General features: G+C 36.9%; 3 protein-coding genes across 3 annotated transcripts in view; 1 reads left to right on the forward strand and 2 right to left on the reverse strand.

The window, feature by feature from the left end:
- LOC127743920 (uncharacterized) overlaps window positions 1–5,287 on the forward strand; it is a gene marked incomplete at its 5' end in the record, with an annotated part of 6,513 nt that extends 1,226 nt beyond the window's left edge. The window contains 7 exons of the mRNA XM_052256135.1: window positions 161–275; window positions 364–487; window positions 835–915; window positions 1,336–1,677; window positions 2,312–2,475; window positions 2,560–3,383; window positions 3,661–5,287. Coding sequence (XP_052112095.1) covers window positions 161–275; window positions 364–487; window positions 835–915; window positions 1,336–1,677; window positions 2,312–2,475; window positions 2,560–3,383; window positions 3,661–5,150 — 3,140 coding nt within the window. The remainder of the gene's footprint in view (window positions 1–160; window positions 276–363; window positions 488–834; window positions 916–1,335; window positions 1,678–2,311; window positions 2,476–2,559; window positions 3,384–3,660) is intronic.
- Window positions 5,288–6,067: 780 nt separating this feature from the next.
- Window positions 6,068–13,212, reverse strand: LOC127743915 (uncharacterized). Its single transcript, XM_052256130.1, has 15 exons — window positions 12,954–13,212; window positions 12,776–12,859; window positions 12,622–12,693; window positions 12,413–12,484; window positions 12,054–12,290; window positions 11,525–11,635; window positions 11,331–11,435; window positions 8,796–8,921; window positions 8,642–8,710; window positions 8,423–8,529; window positions 7,948–8,031; window positions 7,752–7,839; window positions 7,141–7,260; window positions 6,785–6,969; window positions 6,068–6,673 (listed from the first exon to the last, which is right to left on the reverse strand). The coding sequence occupies exons 1-15, from the start codon at window positions 13,065–13,067 to the stop codon at window positions 6,382–6,384; spliced, it is 1,866 nt and encodes a 621-aa protein (XP_052112090.1). The 5' UTR covers window positions 13,068–13,212; the 3' UTR covers window positions 6,068–6,381.
- A 2,053-nt stretch (window positions 13,213–15,265) lies between these two features.
- Window positions 15,266–18,197, reverse strand: LOC127743835 (actin-related protein 6-like). The gene is made up of 7 exons (XM_052256008.1): window positions 17,290–18,197; window positions 16,466–16,691; window positions 16,321–16,384; window positions 16,042–16,126; window positions 15,886–15,936; window positions 15,723–15,785; window positions 15,266–15,637 (listed from the first exon to the last, which is right to left on the reverse strand). The coding sequence occupies exons 1-7, from the start codon at window positions 18,012–18,014 to the stop codon at window positions 15,508–15,510; spliced, it is 1,344 nt and encodes a 447-aa protein (XP_052111968.1). The 5' UTR covers window positions 18,015–18,197; the 3' UTR covers window positions 15,266–15,507.
- Window positions 18,198–21,703: the final 3,506 nt, after the last annotated feature.

Raw genomic sequence — 21,703 nt, forward strand, 5'->3', positions numbered from 1 at the left:
TTCTCCCCCTTTTTTTTTTCGGGTGTATTTTATTGTATTTCTGTTTCTGTTTGATTGGTAGGCAGCGACTAGAGGAAGGGACACTATTGTTCTTTTAATGTCATTTACAGATAGAGGTCTGCAATGAGTTTGTAATATGTTTTCGGGTCTTTGATTGCAGATGAGATCACTGAGGATAGAATGATTGCCTTACGAAAGCGAGCAGATGTAGATGCTAAATATGTAATTATGTTAAACCCAAATGACAACTCAGATCTCAATCAGTCACTTGACAGGCATGCTTTATCTTTCTAAATTTTTTTTGTCTATTTTCTCTATAAACAGCAACATTGTCGTCATGCTCTGTTCTCCTTTTTTGTGCAGGATGGCAAATGCGTTTTATGGATTAGCCACTATGTATTACCGAGAAGAAGGAAGAAGGATTAAACAAAGGATAGAAAAGAAGAATGTTAGCTCGGTTGAGTTGATTGTTCGCTACTGCTTCAAAGTAGGAATTCATTTTTCTTCTTTTCCTGTTTACTTTTTATGCCGGTGCCACTAACATGCCAACCAAGGTCCTGTTGGATGCTATTTTGAGTTGGAAAGCCAAATGCATATATTATGTATAGATGCATGTATGAATGTATGATTGATTGAATTTTAGTAGTAGAAAAAGGATTAAAGGAATAACGGTGATCATGCTTTCTGAAGGAGTAGAAAAGGAATTACAGTGATCATGCCTTTTGACTTTCTTATGTTGTTTATTGTACTCAAGAACTTGTGCATGCTTTGCTTCTTTATACTTTTATCAAATAGAAAGTGTGCATTATTTATCTAGATGCTATGAATTGCTAGGTTGCTGTATATGCAGAATTCCGAAGTGACTGGCCCGAGGCGCTGAAATTTTATGAGGAGGGATATCATACACTGCGAGAGGTGCGTTTCATGTGAATAGTCTTTGAAAATTGTTTATTTTGCATTTTTAATTTTTATTGTTTTCATTCTTGACGATTGTCAAGATATATTCATTGAGCGTAAGTAGTATTGGTATTACTATTTACTGTTAGTTAACTATCGAAATATCTCAATTATCATCTGCCAACTATATTTCTATTTAGAAGTTATAGCCTTGCAAGGAGTTTGTCTTGTCATCCTCCAAGAGCATCTATAGGATATGATTTTGTAGTATATCATATGCACTGTTGTCTAAGATGCTTGAAATCTTCTATTGTCTCCCCTACTATCAAATGAAGTTGCATGTGTTTGACTCGATTTTGGTTGTGTCTTTGTAACATTTGTCTCCAAAGCAAATGCTAAAGTTGACATGCATTTTTTCTGTTTATATTCATCACACAGATTGTTGGGGTGACAACAAGGTTACCTGCAATACAACGGTTGGTTGAGATAAAATATGTTTCTGAACAGTTGAATTTCAAGATATGCACCTTACTACTACATAGTGGGAAGGTCACAGAATCAGTGGCATGGTTTCGTCAGCACAAGAATGCATACAAAAGGCTTGTTGGTACTCCAGAAGCTATATTTCTTCACTGGGACTGGATGAGTAGGCAGTATTTGGTATTTGGTGAATTGTTGGAGACTAGTTCAAAAACAGCTCAAATATTTCCTCCTATTACTCTAGGTTCCGCTTCTAAACCCCTGTCTGAGTGGGAATTTCATCCAGCCTATTACTACCAAGTGAGAACTGCTCTTTTACTACCTAACTTTTGTTATGCTGCTAACATGTTTAGGAAAGAAAATGCTTACACCAGTTTTAGGTTGTATTCATAACATTGGCAACATAGTGGTTTGAATTTTATTCTCGAACTTTCTTCAATAAAACGTTCACATGTAAAATCCATGCTAACGCTTGGTGGGAATTTCAGAATACTTTTATTTTTGTGACTGCTTGGCAATGTAAAGTTCGAATGTTATTTTATTAAAAATAAATTTATAAAATGCATTTTATTGATTGATTTATGTATTTTAACTTCCTATCTACCGTGTTCATCTAGTGGGATAAGACTTTGTTTTTATTTTTTTAATTTCCTACCCCTTATTCATATTAAACATTAACGAGAAGGAAATTACAAGTTTGTTATCCTATTAAGGGGGTTTCTACCACATTGCTGTGATCCATGGTTCCAATCTTAGTTGGGAGAGTCCTCTACATTGAGTTCCCTATAGTACTAAAATATATGTATGTTTTCAGCATCCATGTGCGTTTTTACAAACTGTTACTCCTCGTTTATATGTGCAAAGTTGTATTATGAACCTATTCATGTGCTTATGTAAACTCACTGGGTGATCCTGATTAATATCTATGAAACAGTTAGCAGCCCACTATTTGGGCCAGAAGAGGTCATCACTGGAGCTTGTAATCTCAACGACAGAAACCTCTAGTGATACTGATAGTGTTGATTCTGTTGTTCCTTCAACCTATGTTGGTCAGTTTGCTCGGATACTTGAGCTAGGAGATAATGTTGATATGATGGCGTAAGTTTTAATTGGTTGAAATAAGTTCATTTTATCTATTTATTTTTTAATGGGTATCATCTAAATATTCATTTTTATTTGCAGTCTCACTGATGAAGAGTACATGCGCTATGCTGTGTCTGAAGGAAGAAGGTTCCGAGACTCACTTGAAATTATTGCTCTTCTGAGAAAAGCTTACGAATCCTTCAATAGTAGTAACATTCAGAGGATGGCCGCACTTTGTGGGTTCCAGATGGGTAAGGAATATTTTTCCGAGGGTGATTCAAGCAATGCAAAGCAGATTTTTGACAGTATTGCTTCCCTATATAGAAAAGAGGGATGGATAACTTTGTTGTGGGATGTCTTGGGATTCTTGCGGGAGTGCTCACGGAAGAGTTCTAATGTTAAAGATTTTGTGGAGTATTCTCTTGAAATGGCTGCACTCCCAATATCTTCTGATGCCAATCTCCAGAGAGACACCGGTCCAGCTGGTCCTGCAAGTCGAATCCAAAGAGAAACTGTACACAAGGAGGTTTTTGATCTCGTTATGGAAGATTCAGTGTCAGAAACAAATGAACAACTGAATAACCTCAAGATCAATGGGGACAAACCACTTCAGCTTCAGGTTGATCTTGTAAGTCCTCTCAGGTTGGCAATGATTGCTTTAGTTGCTTTCCATGAACAGACAATGAAGCCTGGGTCATTGACCTCAATTTCAGTATCACTTCTTTCCCACTTACCCTGTACTGTTGAGATTGATCAATTAGAAATCCAGTTCAACCAACCTAGTTGTAATTTCTTTGTTTCAAATGCGCAAAAACCTCAATCAGTAGGAGTTACTGATACTCAACAGCACCGAGTGGAGACATCAACTTCACTTTTACTTGAACCAAACAAATGGCTGAGGTTGACCTATGACATTACATCCGGTATGTTACATATCTAGAAAAACTTCACTTAACATGATATATTATACATTTAACTACCATTTTGTGACCCTAAATTTCTTTACCTTACGCGTCTTGTTTCTATTGATGTGATTGTTTAACCAACTTATTATATAAGTAACAATGAGATGACCGCTTATTTATGTACCATGCAAAGTCCTCCAATATTTCTTTAAAAATTGGTCTGGGATTTTCTGGCTCCTGTGTCAACAAAATTTGTAACAAAATTTGTCAGTTTCTTGGTTCTGGTCTTTTCCAGATCAAAGTGGAAAACTCGAATGCCAGTCTGTTATTGCAAAAATTGGACCACACTTCAGAATCTGCTGCAGAGCTGAAAGCCCTGCTTCACTGGATAGTTTACCTATTTGGACATTGGATGATTGTATGCAAAGTGTTCCAATTAAAGATTCCGTTCTTGTGTTATCTGGTCAGAAGATCATCCAAGTTGAAGAACCAGAACCACAGGTAGATGTTCGTCTTGGTGCCTTTGGTCCTGCATTAGTAGGAGAGATTTTCTTGGTACCTGTTACAGTGATTTCCAAAGGTCATAATGTGTACTCAGGTGAGTTGAAGATCAATCTTGTAGATGTGAGGGGAGGTGGCTTGTTTAGTCCGAGAGAAAATGAACCGCATGCCTTGGATAGTCATCATGTCCAGCTGCTTGGTATTTCTGGACCAGAAGGGGAAGATGATTCTCATTTAGATTCTGACAAAATAAAGCAAGTACAGCAATCATTTGGATTAATTTCTGTCCCTTTTCTTAAAAATGGGGATTCTTGGTCATGCAAACTAGAAATCAAGTGGCACCGGCCTAAACCAATTATGCTTTATGTATCTTTGGGTTATACTCCTACTAATAATGAATCAAATCCTCAGATGGTCCATGTCCACAAGAACTTGCAAATTGAAGGGCAAAATGCTATTGAACTTAACCATCATTTTTTGATGCCATTCAGACGGGACCCATTAATTCTCTCTAAGAACAAGCAAGCTTCAGAATCTAATATTTCACAATCACTTCCCTTAAACCAAAAAACTCTGCTCATTGTCAGCGCAAAGAATTGCACGGAGTTGCCAATAAGGTTGAAGTCCATTTCCATAGAAGCAGACAATGATGTTGAAAGGACATGCTCTAACCAACATGGAAATGAGGAGCTTTCAAACCCTGCCCTTGTTGCTCCTGGGAGAGAGTTCAAGAAGGTATTCTCAGTGAGTTCCGACAAAAACATTTCAAAGCTTGTACTAGGAACTGTGTGTTTGACATGGAGGAGGGACTTGGGGGTGGAAGAGCAATCTGCTTCTACCACGGGGACATTGCCTTGGGTTGTGACCAAGCAAAAGCTGCCAGACATGAATGTCGAGCTACCACCATTGATTGTGAATCTGGAATGTCCTCCTTATGCCATCTTGGGAGACCCCTTCACATACTATATTAGGATTTTGAACCAGACACCATTGTTGCAGGAAATCAAATACACACTGGCAGATGCACAAAGTTTTGTATTATCAGGGTATCATAATGACACTGTATATGTTCTTCCAAAATCTGAGCTCATTCTCAGTTACAAATTAGTTCCACTTGCTTCTGGGCTGCAACAGTTACCTAGATTTTCCATGACTTCAGTGAGATACTCAGCAGCATACCAGCCTTCAAGTTCTTCAAATTCTGTTTTTGTTTTTCCTTCGAAGCCTCATTTCAAGAATGAAGCCTCGACCAACTTTAGGTTGGAGTCAGTTGCCAATGAATAGATCTTGTACATTGTCCCTTTTTTTTTATTATTTTCATTCTATCATATTCATCTTCCTTGGGATTGAAGGAAACTACATATGTTGCATGGAAAATCTGTATACATGTCCTCTTTTGGATCTTTGTTTCTTGTTTATTATTGATTTGGGTCATTAAAACACTTCTAGATATGTTAATCAATAGTTACACGTTAACACAAGCAATAATTTTAGACTGGAATCAGTTCTATAATTGGTTTTGCATTGACTGGTTAATGGAATTTTTTATTTATATTCTTCTAGAAGAAAAGAACTACTGTAAATATTTACTCCTTAAGTATTTAGCTTTGTTCTATGATGTTTGAATGGGGAGTTTCTTGCAACCAAATGATTTATAACGCTGTATCGCTAACTCAATGATAAAGTGTCATTATCTTTTTAATATAATCTTCAAACTATAGAAATGAACAAGATTGGTTGAGATATTGATGGTGCAATGTGCTCAGATTAAGTGTATTGAACTATATTATGAACCTATGTGCTCCATAAGAGTTGCAAGTTGCAACCCAATCGCAAAACTGTAGCAGTTCCATCTCTTTCTATTAGAAATTTAGAACTAGCTAGCTCGCTTTTCTTTGTATCATAATGGGTATCAATTATCTTCTTTTTGTAAGGAAATGAATATGATGCACGTCATAGATTATAACTAAGATAGTAATAGGAACACAAAATCGACACAATATTTGTTCTCTGATAGTGATATTTGTTCGATCAATTATTGTCAAATTACCATTCTATTTTTTCTATTTTCGGCAAGTTAGTAATATCTATCTACATCGTATATATCGATATTCCTTCCTGCCCTTCACTAGAATTTTATTGTGGATAGAAAAAAACTAAACCCAACGAACCGTACCCTTAACTTCTAAGGCAAAGGCACATATGTTTTGCAGTAGATAAATATTACTTTCAAGTAGTTATTTTTAAAACATTACAATTACAAGATAGTGACGAGGAAGGGAATCTTAAAAATGTTGGCTCCTCTACTCATTTTTTTCAATAGGCAGCACAAAATGAACATAAAAAGCTAAAAACTACACCTACAATTGCCCGAATATGGGGGCAAAATACCCCAAAACACTGCACAATGCTCCCCCCTGTTTTCTTCACTATAAAGAACACCAACATAGACTTCCTAATCCTACCACACCAAAACATATGCAAAATTGACATGTTTTTCGACACAAGAATATCATTACAAAGACTCTGGACTAGTGGATGGTCTGATTCTTGCGGGCATTCTTGCATTTTGCTGTTGAAAATGCAACAAAGACTTGTTCTTGGGCGTGATTGACATTCTATTCAAGTCAGGGTTGAAATCCAAACCTGGTTGTACACTCACTGTCATGTCATCTTCAATCATATCATTCTCATTCATGTCGACAAATTTGTCATCAGATGCATCGCTGCCACTTTCACTGAATTCGCCATTGTCGGCATCATCACATTTGATCTTTGACCAGCGTGCAAAATGTGGCCTTATGTAACTGTAGACAGCAATGAAATTTAGAGTGGAAGGAGGAAGCAACACCAACAACTAAACTAAGAAAAAAGTTTGGACAAATCTAACGATTTTTCCCTTCATATAGCTTACAAACCTTTCACTTTTCTTCAGTAAACAAGGATCAAAAGGAAAGAACATGTCGAGTCTATCTATCCCGCCAAATGCCCTCGAAAGATTAGATTCGAGCATATCATCGAAGGCAAATGATTCCGATGTCATGAAGAGCTTAGCAGCCTTTGCTTGTCTTAGGAATTCCACTACTACAGTAGGTAGACAAACCTGTTGGAGAAATGTAAGCTTAATTATATATTTTAGATAGAATAATCAAGGTTGGAGCAAATAAGAATAGTTAACCAAAATCAGTCCAGTCTTCGGCGACTATATCAATATCCATATAATCTTAGCATTTTATGCTCTCTATGAACCGATAGCTTTTAAGAAGTTCATTACCTTCAAAGGATTCAATTTATGTTGCAAGATTGGCTCCATGGGCATATTTAGAAGTTGCACTTTGAGTCTTGGAGCATCCATCAGAGATCTCATTCGAAAACACAGCAAATACATGAGAGCCTGCTCACAAAAACAAGCTTATGAACACTAAAATCCAAATAATCTACCAAAAAACTTGAAAATAAAAATAATAAACATGGAATGATTTTGCAGTTCATAGAAATACTTAAGTTTTCTAACCAGGTTAAAATAATTTGTAAGGTTACCAAACCAAACCAATTGCTTACAATAAACAACCAATGAAACAGAAGAGGATTAAGGGCTCAAAAGCACATATCAAAGAATGCAATAACTGGAAGCTTTCAAACAATGGCATTGAAAAATGATTTATCTTCCTATCAACTTCTGCCAAGCATCCTCTTAATTACTAAATTAAGAATTTTCTTATAAATATTTCTAGAGATTAATTATTTCTGTGTTTTAAGAGAAACTTTAGAATGTTATAACATCATTCCTGTTGCATTACTTGTCCAATTAATGACAAGTCATCAGGTTTATAGCCCTTCCCTCACCATATGCAAGAATAGAATGTCAAATGCTAATCGACATACCTGACAACCAGAATAAAAAACTTGATGTGCTCGCGGGTTCATAACAGAATCATGTGACTTGCAATAGTTAAGACACCAATCTACCAATCTGAAACCTCATGGGAAGATAATCATATCAGTTAGTACCATTTCCTATTTTATATGATAAGACAGAAAAAGTAATTAGGCCATGCAAGGAAACTAAATGTTCCCAAACCTTTGTAAGATGCTAGCAACCAATGCCGGTGAAACAAACTTTGCACGGGACAAATAACTAGCAAGATAAGCAACAGCACTCATCCTGCGATAAATGAAAACAACTAGTAATGTCATAAGTGAAGTCTATACAATGCTCAGCATCATATGCACCACATTACATCTTCCACAAAAATGACGTTAAAAAAAAACAAATAATTCCCATTAAATAGGAGCACATTAAATCATTTAAGTTCAATTAAATAATTAAATTCTATAATAAGCTGCTAAGGGGCCCCATTTGACAAGCATTAAATCATTTACAGTTAAAAAAAATATCAATCAAAAATTAAAAAAATACATATGACCACACTAACATCAATTACGACACTTCACAATGAATGGGGGCAAAATATTTAAGAGTTCATCAATTGGTGCTGACAGCCACCTGAATTTTTAATCTTCAAGTTCCATCCACAACGTAAAATCAATTTTACCTAGTATTGGAGGGATTAACATTGCTAAGAAACATCTCTGTAAGAACCATGGCGAACTTCTCCCCACAATCTTCAGGATCAAGTGCACATGCATAGAACACCACAAACTGCAACAAAATAAAGGCATTGATAATGTATTTCACAAAGCAGTACCAACTTGAGAGAGAGAGAGAGAGAGAGAGAGAGAGAGAGAGAGAGAGAGAGAGAGAGAGAGAGTACCTGGGTGAATTTTGACTTGTAGGCATTCAAAATAGTCCTTTGAAATGATCTCACTAGAACATCAAATACCTAATTAAGAATTTAATGAACATATAGAAGTTAAGTATATAGTACAAAGTGTTCAAAGCAAATATATGCAATGTCTGAAAAATACCTCAGACAAACGGCCACTGCTTTGACAGGACTCAAGATGCAAAAAGGTCAGCTCAATCAAGCTATCTAATTTCTCAGCAATTGTGTTTCCCTCCAAACTTTTCCTATTTAAATATTCTGCAGCAGGCTGTAATAAAATAAAAAAACAACCATGAGATAGCACATAAGATAGGTGATATTGTGAAACACACAAGTGAAGACAAAATCTAGAACACATATTTCTGTTAATAAGATGATATATAGACTGGCAACTAACATACGTAGTAAATTGGAAGAATTACATAATGAATAAAAGTTGGAAATATATTGCTCATAGATGAGCCAATAGCCTAATAGAACCTACTTACATTCATCTTTCAAAACCTTGCAACTAATTCACATAGAAGTTGGCTGAAAAATTAACAGTAAGCTGACTGCAGAACAAAGATCCAATCTGATGCATGAGCAAGGCTTTGCCATGACAGGAAAGGAGTTTCATCCATGATCTTAGCTTAATGAACTTTAAAAGTACTATAAAGGGAGAGCTCAAATGATCTCTGCTAAAGGAAAAATGATGAACCGGCCAAACTCTAATTACTATCATATTATAACTCTTCTAAATTGTATATGGAAATGTGATTGCGAATTGTATACACCTGTCCACTACAAGTTTACTGCACAATGACTCCCTTCTTGGGAATCCAGCAATACGTCATGTCAACGTAGTTTATGGCAGAAGAGTTAACTCTAAGGCTGAGCGGCATTCTTGGTCTCTTTCCTATATAAACAATCATTCTAATCACTTTCTGAATTCCAAGTTCTATTATGTACACATTTCAACATATTCTCAGTTAGTTTTACCATAATGTATCTACATTCACTTTTGTCGTTAGATTTGGCAGAAAAAATTATGCCAGGTTTGCTTCCAAGTCCTTGCTGTTTTGCTTTCTGGTCCTACTCATTTTTGGCCTTTTGCCAAGATAATTACATACCAAAAGATGGATTTTTTCTTTTATTCAATTTGATTTTCCCTTGCATTTTCTATCACAACACTGATATTTCCAGCAACAATTAGTCTATACCACGTCATGCAACTGTTAACATGACTCACATACACTGCCCATTGTCATTGTTCCCCATTGCAAACTACTAATTTACCCCTTAAATATAAATGGACGAGCATAAATAGTCAAATTGTATGGCAAATGAATACAACTGCCAATATTTACGAGGCTCTATTTTTCTTTAAACAATATCAACACCTTTCTTAAGCAAGCAGACAGTATTGGTGCCTCTTGCCTAAAGATAGTAGTAATACACCCCTTTGTGCTTTAAGCTCGTGTTATACTTTGAATATTGGGTGTAGTAGAAGTTCAGTAGTTTGAACCCATTCTACGCAACAATACATCCAGTTACAGACTATTTATGTCCCCGCTCCCAAATACGGGAGAAAAAAAGACACTGGTATAGATTCACAAAGAAAACGAAAGCAGAACATGTTTACTCGTATCTCAAAAATCTACAAAATATCATGATGATCAAAACAAGCTCCGGTCTTCCATATTGACAGCTCAAAACATTGCAATTGAGATATGTATAGGACATATCTAGTATGGTTTAAAAATTACTCATCATGGACAACTCAATCCCAACTTGGTATATGATATGCAGAGAGTTAAAGTACCTGAGTTCACCATATGAAGTTTTGCCACTTCACAAAGCCACCTAACCTCACTCACAGCCTGATTAAGCCAAGCCTGAATATAATCAGCTTGGCATGGTAGCCTGAAACAGGCAAACACCAGAATAAGGCCCTTCATAGTTTGATAGGGCTAATGGCTACTTCCACAGCCTTATAAACATACATACAGGCATGCTCTGACAAAATCACCGTCAAAACATCAACCTATGTCAGATTGACCACAACTTGCATTTCAGATAAACTTCAATCTTCCTGTTTCCCATCAACATCCATCTTACATCTCTTGCTAAGAAATTGCTAACAGATGTATTGAAGAGGACAAGATTTGGTGGGTGATTGTGTTTCAGGTCATCTAATAGTGCAATGATTGAACTAATCAAAAGAATATGTAGCCAATTAAATTGACAGGCAGATCATTGTTCGTGTTCCATGACATGCATATAAAACCAATAAAAAGAGGCAGGTGATGAAACATCAAACTTCAGACCGTGAATTTGCAAAAAGGAAACTCTTTCACAGCTCCAGATTACTCTAGCAAGCACCATTTCAGCAGCATGAACTAGCATCAATGGATGACTATGGAACTATTAAGCAATAATAACAACCTCGTTCAAACTTTTCATTTCACAAAGCATAAGAGATGGAACATAAATTAACAAAACTTCACTAGATAACACAAAAACACACTATATCACAGACAAGGCATGTTAAACAGAATAAGAGATTCCCCTGCTGAAATTTTAATTTCATTTTTTTATCTGACCAATTAAGAGGAGCATGATCTTAATTTTCAAAATGCCATTAAAAAAAAGGAGACATCAAGATGAACCCTAAATTAAAAATATTGGACCATACCAGATTATCATCCCCATCCGCATCTGCGAATTCGGCATCCTCTAATTCCATTTCAAATATGCCTTTGGCATCTTCCTGCAAGAGGCCATCCCATCCAATTTCGACCTGAAATAGATCAGAAGGGATTAATTTAATGGTCAACTGCCATCACTTTTCTTTGAACCAAAACTTAAAGGGCGGCTTAACCAACATACATCAAGCTCTATCAACCTATCTACAATAGCAGGCAGCATCGTAACACCAACAATTTCTCCAATTGCACCACTTTCCAACTTTAACATGTTCTCCACGTACATGAGAATCTCCTACAAGTATCAAAAGAAGTAAATTAAACTTTGACAAAATACTGCAATTGTCGAATTAGTTCTTACATATGTCGAAAAGCTACGTAAAAGAAATCTGAAAATTAGAAATGCTCCACAAATTAACATATTGGTTTCCTCATATTGTTTTGGCATCAAAATGCTTACAACAAAAGCATGTAAATGATTACTGGAGCAACCGGGGATAGTTCAGAGTGCAAGAATAAATAATGCCTCCACATTGTAAACATGAATAAATTTGGGATACAACAAGGTGGGGAAATGATGCTTAGATAGATGTTCATTGCAGTCAACCAAGTTGACAGTCCATCACATACAACAACAAATTCACAAAATTGAGCAACAACTAGCATAAAGCGGTTACTTAAGCACTTCCAATGGAAGTGAAGATTGAACTCACCGGTCCCTTACTGTAGGTTAAGGGCATCCTCTGGACAACTATTGGAGAGAGTCGCAAAGGGGCAAGAGGCACCAAAACAGCTATGGCTTCAAAAGCAGCATGCACACGAGACAGAACTTTATTCTTCTTTTCAATTCCACTCTCCTGCTTCAGACTATCCATGAGGTGATAAGGTGGAGTGAAGTTATTCACAAGCATCTCCAAAGACCAATCGATATATTTCCCATTGGAAGCAGCCTTCAAATAGGGTAAAAAAGAAAAGAAAGGTCAACGAAGCTTTATATAACATTGAAAACTCTGCAAATGGCTCCTAATAACAAAGATAAAAAGGGGGGAAAAAACAGAAAAGAAACACGTACCAAGGATACAATCAGCTCAACCAGTGCATCCATAATAGAAGTTCCATAATTCCACAGGCTCATTCTATAAACCTGGAAAAAACAACTTCAGTGAGAACAACTATATCTTTATAAATGGTCCATTTCCTTCCAACATTAACAAGTTCAACACTTCAAGCACAAAATAAACATAAACACAAGCAACAAGTCCAATGTGAAAAAGCACTTACTGCAGAAAGAAGAGATTCGTGATGAACAGAATCTATGCATGAGACTGTTCCAGAGAGTGCCTTCAAAGTTGTCTGTAACCAACATCGTATCAAATATCAGCACTATGTACTAATTAATGTCACAATTTTCACGTGCTCTAATTTAAGAACTCACCTCAAGTAGAGCAATCTGATCGGGATTAAGACTCTCTTTCCGGTGCAAATAACCAACAAGCTCATCATAATTCTCTCTGTCACCCTAAGAGTGAGTAAAATCCACCAGTTTAATTATTAGAAAAATAATAAAAATCTAAAAAAAAAAAGATTCTAGAATGATATTTTGCTATACGTACCAAAGTGACTGCTAAAAGTGCATCTCTAACATGACAAATTAGCTGAGAATCAGTGAATTCAGTGTCCTCCATCTCAGTAAACTCTTGCTTCTCGGTTCCACTAACCCTTCCCATTAAAACGCAAAACGCGATCCAAACAAAACGGAGTTCGTTGTTGTCGTTTGGAGAGAGTATAGAAGTGCTGCTGCAGCTGCTACCTCTTCGTTAAACAGAAGGGAATGGCGGCTAAGAAGAGGCAACAGGAAAGAGGGTTTTGAGGGAAGAGCAATTCATACTTTATATACTTATCTTTTTTTGCTTTGCAAATTTATAGCCCCTCAACTTTTAAAATATATAAATCAACCCCTCAACTTTGCAAAATTTATAAATTATAAATTAGCAAGATTCTGAGAACCGGACCGATTAATAAAACAATAAGATTATCGATTTACTGGTTCGACTGAACATCAACCAGTTTAATTAAATATTAAAAAATTTATATATAATTTTAAATATATAAATTCATCCTATAATTTTTTATCAATAGAACTGAGATGGTGAGTTTTATACTTTCTAAAATCAAAATAAATAAATTAATAAAAAAAATTTTAACTAAATAAAGAAACTCTTCATCACAAATCATAATTAACAACAACTCAAGACTTAATCCAAAAAATTAATAAATTATTCCAAAATTATTCTAATAAATAAAATAAACACGAATTAACAAAATTAATAACTCAGAATGACAAACCCTAAATCAGCAACTCAATTATTAACAGTAAAACCAGCAAACACAGAGGAGACGAGGAGGAGGTGGCGACACCGACGAACACAGTATTATCAAAATCCAAGTCACAGTGCTTACCAGTGGCGAGGAGGAGAGGGAGTGACGGCGACAACGACACCGGCGAACACAGAGAGAGCGCGCACACTCGAACAGAGGAGACGATGACGGCCACAGAGCTTTCACACGAAGTGAGGGAGCTTCCTACGATGGCGACACAGCTTCCTAGGACGGCGACAGAGCTTCCTACAATGGCGACACAGCTCCTGCGACGGCGACGAAGCTTCCGCACGCGATGCCTCTACCCAGCGGAGACGAGTTTGGCGATGACAATGAAGCGTGGTTGCGAGGCTCTAGGGGCTGTGGGGCGCGGTGGCTGCGGTGGCAAGGAGTTCTGGAGGGATAGGGTTCTTTGTGCTTTCAATTTAAAATTTGCAGTTCAGTTTCAGAGAGGAGAGAGAGAGGAGAGGAGAGGAATGCGGTTGGGGGCGTTGGGGATTTAGGGTTCTTTTATAATTTTTTTTTTTAAATTTAAAACGATGTCGTTTGAACCGGGAGTGTTTTAAACCGAAAACTTTGTAAAAAACCGACGGTTAACTACCGATTTGAACGGTTTTTTGACCAATTTTTAGCCAAACGATTTAGGGGACTAACCAAACCGGCCTAGTGACTGGTTTTCGGTTAATTTAATTGAATCGACTGATCTAATTTGGTTTTTAGAACTATGTAAATTAGTCATTTAAGTTTTTTTTTCTTTTAGATTCGAACCCCGACATTTATTTAAGCGGACTGAGCTAACTATTAGATTAACCTAACTTTTTTTTTTACCAAAAAATTATAATTCAAATGATATAGTTTCTCCATCCTCACCTAAAAACTAAAAGTTTTAGATTGTCTCACTTTTAACTTGAGGGGGAAAAAAATATGTAACTTTTTTTTTCCTTTTTTATGGATAGGGAGCATGTAACTAGACAAGCGAACTATCATGTGAGGAGTTGTTAATTTTTGGACGGGTCATGTTATTAAACATCTCTCCGACATACTTTACGCTAAATGTAATCTACTAATCTTAGGTCAGATTTTATTTGGGCCTTTCTTCGGCCCATAACATATAATGGGTAAATTTCAATTGGAAGAAAAATTGACAATTCTCTACCAAAAGAAAATGAAAAACTAACACTTCAATAGTATTTGGTTTAGTTTTTGGGGTAAATAGTATTTAGTCAAATTCTTACAAAAAACAAAAAGTATTCAGCCAAATTTTTTTAAAAAAATAGCACTTAGATTAAACAAAAAACGATTAACTTAAAAAGTTTAGTTTTTTAGAATTATTTTTAATCTATTTTTTGGAAAATTAATCTAAAGAAAAATAACCTTAAAAAATCTGTAGTTTGTTACGACTTTTAGTCCTTTTTCAATTTTGGTCTATATAAAAATAAGAAATTAGTCTCAATTAACTGAGGTACGATCAAGGCCCAATTCGATGACAAAAATGTCTAGTCCACTGTGGATTTGCCGAATTTGCAATGCACCAAAATTTGGAATCTTCTTACCCCCAAAAAAATAGCTTTGGAATCTCAAAGCTATTACTGATTCCTTTCCAAGTGGTTATAAACTTAAAAGCTGTACATACCTAACTAACTACCTAAGCATGCTGCATGTTAAGTGCAAGTTTTGCAATAAAAGATACATACACCTCACAATCCATCTAGTAGATTGAACTCTAATAAATAGTGAAAATATGGGTTAGTACAAGCTCGGAGCAATAGAGTTTATGGCATGCAGAAGTTAATGAAAGAATCTCTTGCGACATCTAACAGAACCAAGCTCCTCATACTCAGACTTAGTTACACACATTGCTTCAAAATCTGGACTTGACGCCAACAGAGATCCTCCACGCCAAACACCTAGTATAGGACTACAACACAAAAACGAGTTAGTTTATGGAAACTTCACTTCTCCCAACATGAATGAAACAAAACTACTTAGGGAACGGGATTTACTCTTCTTGAGTAGTTATCTTCACATGATAGTCATCGGGAACTAGTGGTCGGAGCTCCTTCTCTCTACATTGTCGATTGTCGATAATTTAAACACAGGGAAGCAAAGTGCACAAAAATTATGTTATCATGGAACAAGGTATAGTGGATAAGACAAAGAACTTACAATCTCTCAGAAAACTGAGGAAACAGCGTGCTTCCACCGGTTAAAATTATGCTGCCAAAAGGAAAATCGCATAGATAGATTGCAAGATGAAACAGAGAATCAAGGTGTAAATAGCCATAAACAGAACCATCAGAGTAAATGGTTTGAATTAGAAACCTTTCATAGAGTACAGGGTGGAGATGTGGATGGCACGAATTGACAGCTCGAACAATACATTCTGCTAGCCCAGCTTCATTCATACCTGCAAAACTGTTTTTATTAGTATTTCAGAGAACACAGGATGATAATAAGCAGCAAAGAGCCAAGTAGACTAATATCATTCTTTGTTTTTGCCATTGGTATCTAAATTATATTTCTAGGAACCGGACTATCCCCATTTAGATTAACTTGATAAACTCAATATTCAAACAAAGAGTGTTGTATATGAATACAAACCCAAATTGGCAGGTTGGAAGATCATCTCAGGGACAAGAAACCGTTCATTTGTCAAGTCAAATTCCTACAAATAATAAAATGAAAGCAGGAAAATCAAACAACTGCCATCAACATCTCATACTAAAAGAAACGCGCCTACAAATACATTTTTCGATAGATCAATTCTGTTTCGGTCTTGAGGCATCTCAGCAATTTCTGGGCGGTTCATATTCCCCTTTGTTTCCTCTGGAAGAGGAGGAAAGCCACAAGTGCCATCCTTCAAGGCAAGATAGTTGTGTATTCGCTCTGGATGCTTAACAAAACCCTTGGTGTATGTGATACCATCGGGAAGCACATATGTGCACCTGAAGAGATTTTCTTTTCCACTTTCCCTATTTAGAAAAAAAAAAGTGAAGACAAAGAAAAAAGAAAAATACACCACATAAACGCATCTAGGCAAAAGGATTGTTATGAATAGTAAACCTTACCACCTATTTGGTAAGTGGTAACTAAATTGAATCCATCCTAAAACTGATTTACCTTTTTACTTGAAACTAAATAATATCATAGAGAAACACCTCACGGATTCAGTTCCTTCAAACAACCCAATATCAAACCAGACTCATCTGAGTATGATTTGCAAATCAAGTATTCAAGGATTTCAACCCAAAATGAATAACCTAAAATTCCCCATTCAATCAATTCTTGATGGATTCAACGCAACACAGTGATTCAATCTATTTTCATACTCATTACAAACCACAGATTGAATTCAAATATCTATTTTTTTTTTCACCATACTATTAGTATCCAGACCCCATTACCAGCAATTAACTAGTCAAGCACAGGAAGTTGTGGCTACCTCTACCAGCAGTTGATTTAGAAAAATATGAATACAATGTCATGAAGATTCAACAAGTTGATTCCAAACACACACCCCTTTGCACTAATGCATGCTAAATGCTAAAGAAAAGTAAGCATTTCGGGTACCTGGCAAGGCGGAGATCGCGCGGCACATCAAGGGAGACGAAACAGAGCTTCTCTTTGACATCATCAATGAGGAAGGTCTCCTCCATCACATTAACAGACCGAAACGAAACAAGCTCCTTCAGGTAATTAGTAAGCGCCTTCCCACCCAAATCGATTCTCTTAACACCATAATTCAGCGTGAAATTCTGAAACACAGGCGAAGCATGCGTGAAAGAGAATCCGCAATCAACAACTAGGCTGCACTGGGCCCGAGATACAAGCCCGTCGGGCCTGCGACTTGCTTCGTACAGGTGCACCAGCGAGGGGGAATCTGCCACGTACAGTGCCCTAAAATTGAAATCTTCGAAGACGAGCTCGTCCAGTGAGCGCTGAATGGAGGGAAGAGTGAACAAGGGTTCGGTGACGAGAAGAGAGGACTGCGTTGGGTTTATGCGCAGGATTGACGAGAAGAGGTGCGACCAGATTTCTCGTTGGAGATCGGAGTTTATTAGGTATCCCCGGTCCAATGGGCGCCGGACGGCGGCGGAGGTGAAGTCCAGCTCGGCGGCAGTGGAATCGGTGGAAGTAGTTGTGGTGTGAAGAGGGTGTGGGTGAAGCCATTTTTTGGAGGAGGGGGAGCGGTAGAGGCAGTTAGGGAGAATGACGGCGGGGTCGTGTTCAACGCCGAAGCCGGCTTTGATGAGGCCGCCGCCGTTGTCTAGAACAACGACGTTGGTGGAGGACATGGTGGTGGTTATGGTGAAGTCACGTGCAGTGCCAGCTTGTGTGTCCCTTTCTCATGATTGTGCTTCGGTACGGCGTCGTTTCAAGGTGATACCGAGGTCAGGTAGTGGCAGCCATGGAAGCAAGCTTGCTCGTGCGACGTCTCTGCTGTGAGAGAGAAGATCAGAAAGGAGATTTGGGTCGGGCGAGTTGGGATGGGATTCGATTTCACCGATAATTAAATAGAAGTTTTAATTTGTAGTAGCCACTCAATTAATATTTAACTATGTTACATATACATTAAAATTAATTATAAAAATTAGTCATTAATATAAAATATATATTAAAATATAAATACACATTAAAAATAAATTAAACTATATATATATATAAATACATTAATAACTAATTCTAATAGATAATTTTAGTGTATGAATAATATTTTTTTATTAATATTATATGGAATATAATCAATGGAGTGAGATGTAAGGAGACATGCATTCAATAGCATTTAGGCAAGTTTTTTGGCTTCTTCGATATAGGATGGGATCATTTCGAAAGACACCTTACAATTGAGTTCAATAATACTGATAAATGGTGCGGTATTTGTAGTAAGAGCGTGTGAAATGTTCTAAAAAATGAGGAGAGTGAAAATAAGAAATTTAGATGTATTGAATGAAAAAATTTAATTATATTATTAGAGTTATTTTTCTTATATAGATATATAGATAGGTGCTATATTAGTTAGTTTTTAATTAACTATTAATTACTAATAAAAATTGATTCTAACAAAAAAAATTCTACTCCTAATTATTAGTGATTTTCTTCTTTTTACAATGTGCAAGTGATTAATTTGGTTAACTGGTTTTCTTATGAGTCAGGTAACACATTTTCTTAAGTTAAGAGTGAAAATATTTTTTCAGGCCTAACTTGCCAATAAGAGCATAGAAGGTTCCTGGATTAAGAGGTTTGATCAATAAGTTCACAACTTATTCACTAGTGAAAATTGACAAAAGATGAATGACTTTTTTTAGCACCTTGTCGCTTACTATGTGACAATCGATCTCAATATGCTTTGTTCTTTCATGAAATACTGGATTAGAGGCTATGTGAATTGCTGTCTGGCTATCGCAATAAATGCTAACTGGTTGCTTTAGTTCTAGTTGTAAATCTAACAAGATCTTCTTTATCCATATGGCTTCTCTAGTAGCTGATGCAAATGCTCGATACTCAACTTTTGCGGAAGAGGCAGCTACAGTTGTCTGTTTTTTACTTTTTCACGATACAATGGAGCTTTCAACATAGAAACAATAGGCAGTAGTGGATCTTCTAGTGCTTGCCCAATCTGAATCTGAGAATCCTATGACTGTGATGCCTGCGCTTGCAGAGAAGAATAGACCATTAGCTGGGGCTCCTTTGATGTATTTGAGAATTCGGATTGCTGCCTTGAAATGTACATCAGTTGGTGCTTCAAGAAACTGACCTAATTTGCCAAAAACAAAGCTGATTTCGGGTCGAGTATTAGCTAAATAGAGTAACCGATTCTAGGAGTGACACGGGCACTTCTATTTCATTCAAATGTGCCAAAATATTTCTGGAATCTTGCAGTGGCACATGCTGTGCACATCATAAACCAAATTTCATCAAAATTTTTAAATTATCTGTCACCCTATTATGTGCTATTATGTGCTGCATCACTCAAGAAGTCCTCCACTTTATGAAAAAGACTAAATCAAAGAAAGGCACACTGGCCTTTAAGATTGATCTGGAGAAGGCTTATGACAGAGTTGACTGGAGGTTTTTAGCTCATACCCTTAAGAGCTTTGGTTTTCCTATTCCTACACTTAATTTGATTATGAATTGTGTCACTGCTTCTTCTTTATCTATTCTTTGGAATGAGAGTCGTCTGAATGGCTTTACTCCTAGTCGAGGTCTTAGACAAGGAGACCCTATGTCACCCTATCTTTTTGTGTTGTGTATGGAGCGATTGGCATGCTATATTAGTCATCAGGTTGATTTGGGCTTGTGGGAGCCAGTTGCTATTTCTAGAGGGGGACCAAGAATATCCCACTTAATGTTTGCGGATGACTTGCTTCTATTCTGTAAAGCTACAAAGAGACAAGTGCAAAATGTGATGTTGGTTTTAGAGACTTTTTGCAAAGCATCTGGGATGAAGATTAATGTGGAAAAGTCTAAAGTGCTTTGCTCTAAGAATGTCTCTGCAACAAGGAAAGAGGTTTTCACTGGGGTATCCTCTATCAGATTTGTCCAAGACCTGAGCAAGTATCTTGGGGTTACCCTTAGCCATTCTAGGGTGACTCGTTCAGCTTTCAATGGTGTCCTGGATAAGGTTCGGAGTAGGCTAGCAAGCTGGAAATGGAGTTTACTCAATCGGGCTGGTAGACTCTGCTTGGTTAATTCTGTTGCCGCCGCTATTCCCACGTACCAGATGCAGGTCTCTATTTTTCCCAAAAGAATCATTAGTAAATTGGAGTCTATGATGAGGAATTTTTTTTGGAAAGGACAAGTTGATGGAAGAAGATTGAATCTTGTTAGTTGGAAGGTACTAGTTACTCCAAAAAAATATGGAGGTTTGGGGATTAGAGATCCTTATTGTGTAAATATTGCTCTTTTTGGGAAGCTAGTTTGGACTTTTTTCCAGCAGCCAAACAAGCTATGGGTCCAATTGTTGGATGCCAAGTACCGATCATCTCTATATGACTGTTTTAGTTATCCTAAGAACAAGGACTCTCCCATTTGGAGGTGTCTTCGCAAGGCTTGGGAAGTGTTGAAGGATGGGTTTGCTTGGTGTATTGGAGATTTGAACCAGAATTTTTGGTTTTCTAGCTGGAGGAAAGAAGGACGGTTATCTAATGAGATGGATTATGTTCACATTTCTGATTCGAATCTCCGGATACAGGATATTTGGTCGGTTGGTAGGTGGCATTTGGATACTCTTTATTCTCCTTTATCTCAAAATCTGAAAGGTAATATTCTCTCTTACAATCCAGATGAACAAGCAGGTCCGGAAGTGGGTTGGTATTGGAGTGGGTCTGCTGCCAAAGTCTATAACTCACGCAATGGTTACTTGTGGTTGTGTAAGCAACTGTTTGGTTGGGAGGAGCGGGAGAATTGGCTTTGGCTTTGGCGTCAGCTTGTTCCGGAAAAGCATAAGTTTTTGGCTTGGTTGTGTCTTAAAGAGGCTCTTCCTACTGCAAGTTTTCGCTTTAGAAGATGGATGTCGTCATCGGATAGGTGTCCAAGATGTCTTTCTAGCCAGGAATCGGTTTTACATTGTATTCGGGATTGTCCAAAAGCTCAACTTGTCTGGCATAGGTTGGATATTTCTTGTCATCCTTTGGATTTGAAGAACTGGTTCTTGTATCATAGCAAAGAGCATCCGTTCAAGTTCTTTTCGGAACTTTGGTGGATATGGCGAGCAAGGAATAATGACATATTTAATCCCCATGAAACTTGGCCTCCGGAAAAAGTGATTTGTCTGGCATTAACTTCAGAAAAGGAGTTTAGGAATATTTTTGAATTACAACGTATATCCCTTCCCTCTACTCTAAATGGTTTTTGGAATCTCCATCCATTGGTACTTTTAAGATTAATTGTGATGCTAGTTATTTTGGTTCGGGTGATAGTGTTGGTTTTGCTTGTGTTATTAGAGATTGTAATGGGAGTTGGCAAAGGGGGTGTTTGGGAATGA

The sequence above is a fragment of the Arachis duranensis genome, unplaced genomic scaffold, assembly GCF_000817695.3.
Source record: "Arachis duranensis cultivar V14167 unplaced genomic scaffold, aradu.V14167.gnm2.J7QH unplaced_Scaffold_165934, whole genome shotgun sequence".
Lineage (NCBI taxonomy): Eukaryota > Viridiplantae > Streptophyta > Magnoliopsida > Fabales > Fabaceae > Arachis > Arachis duranensis.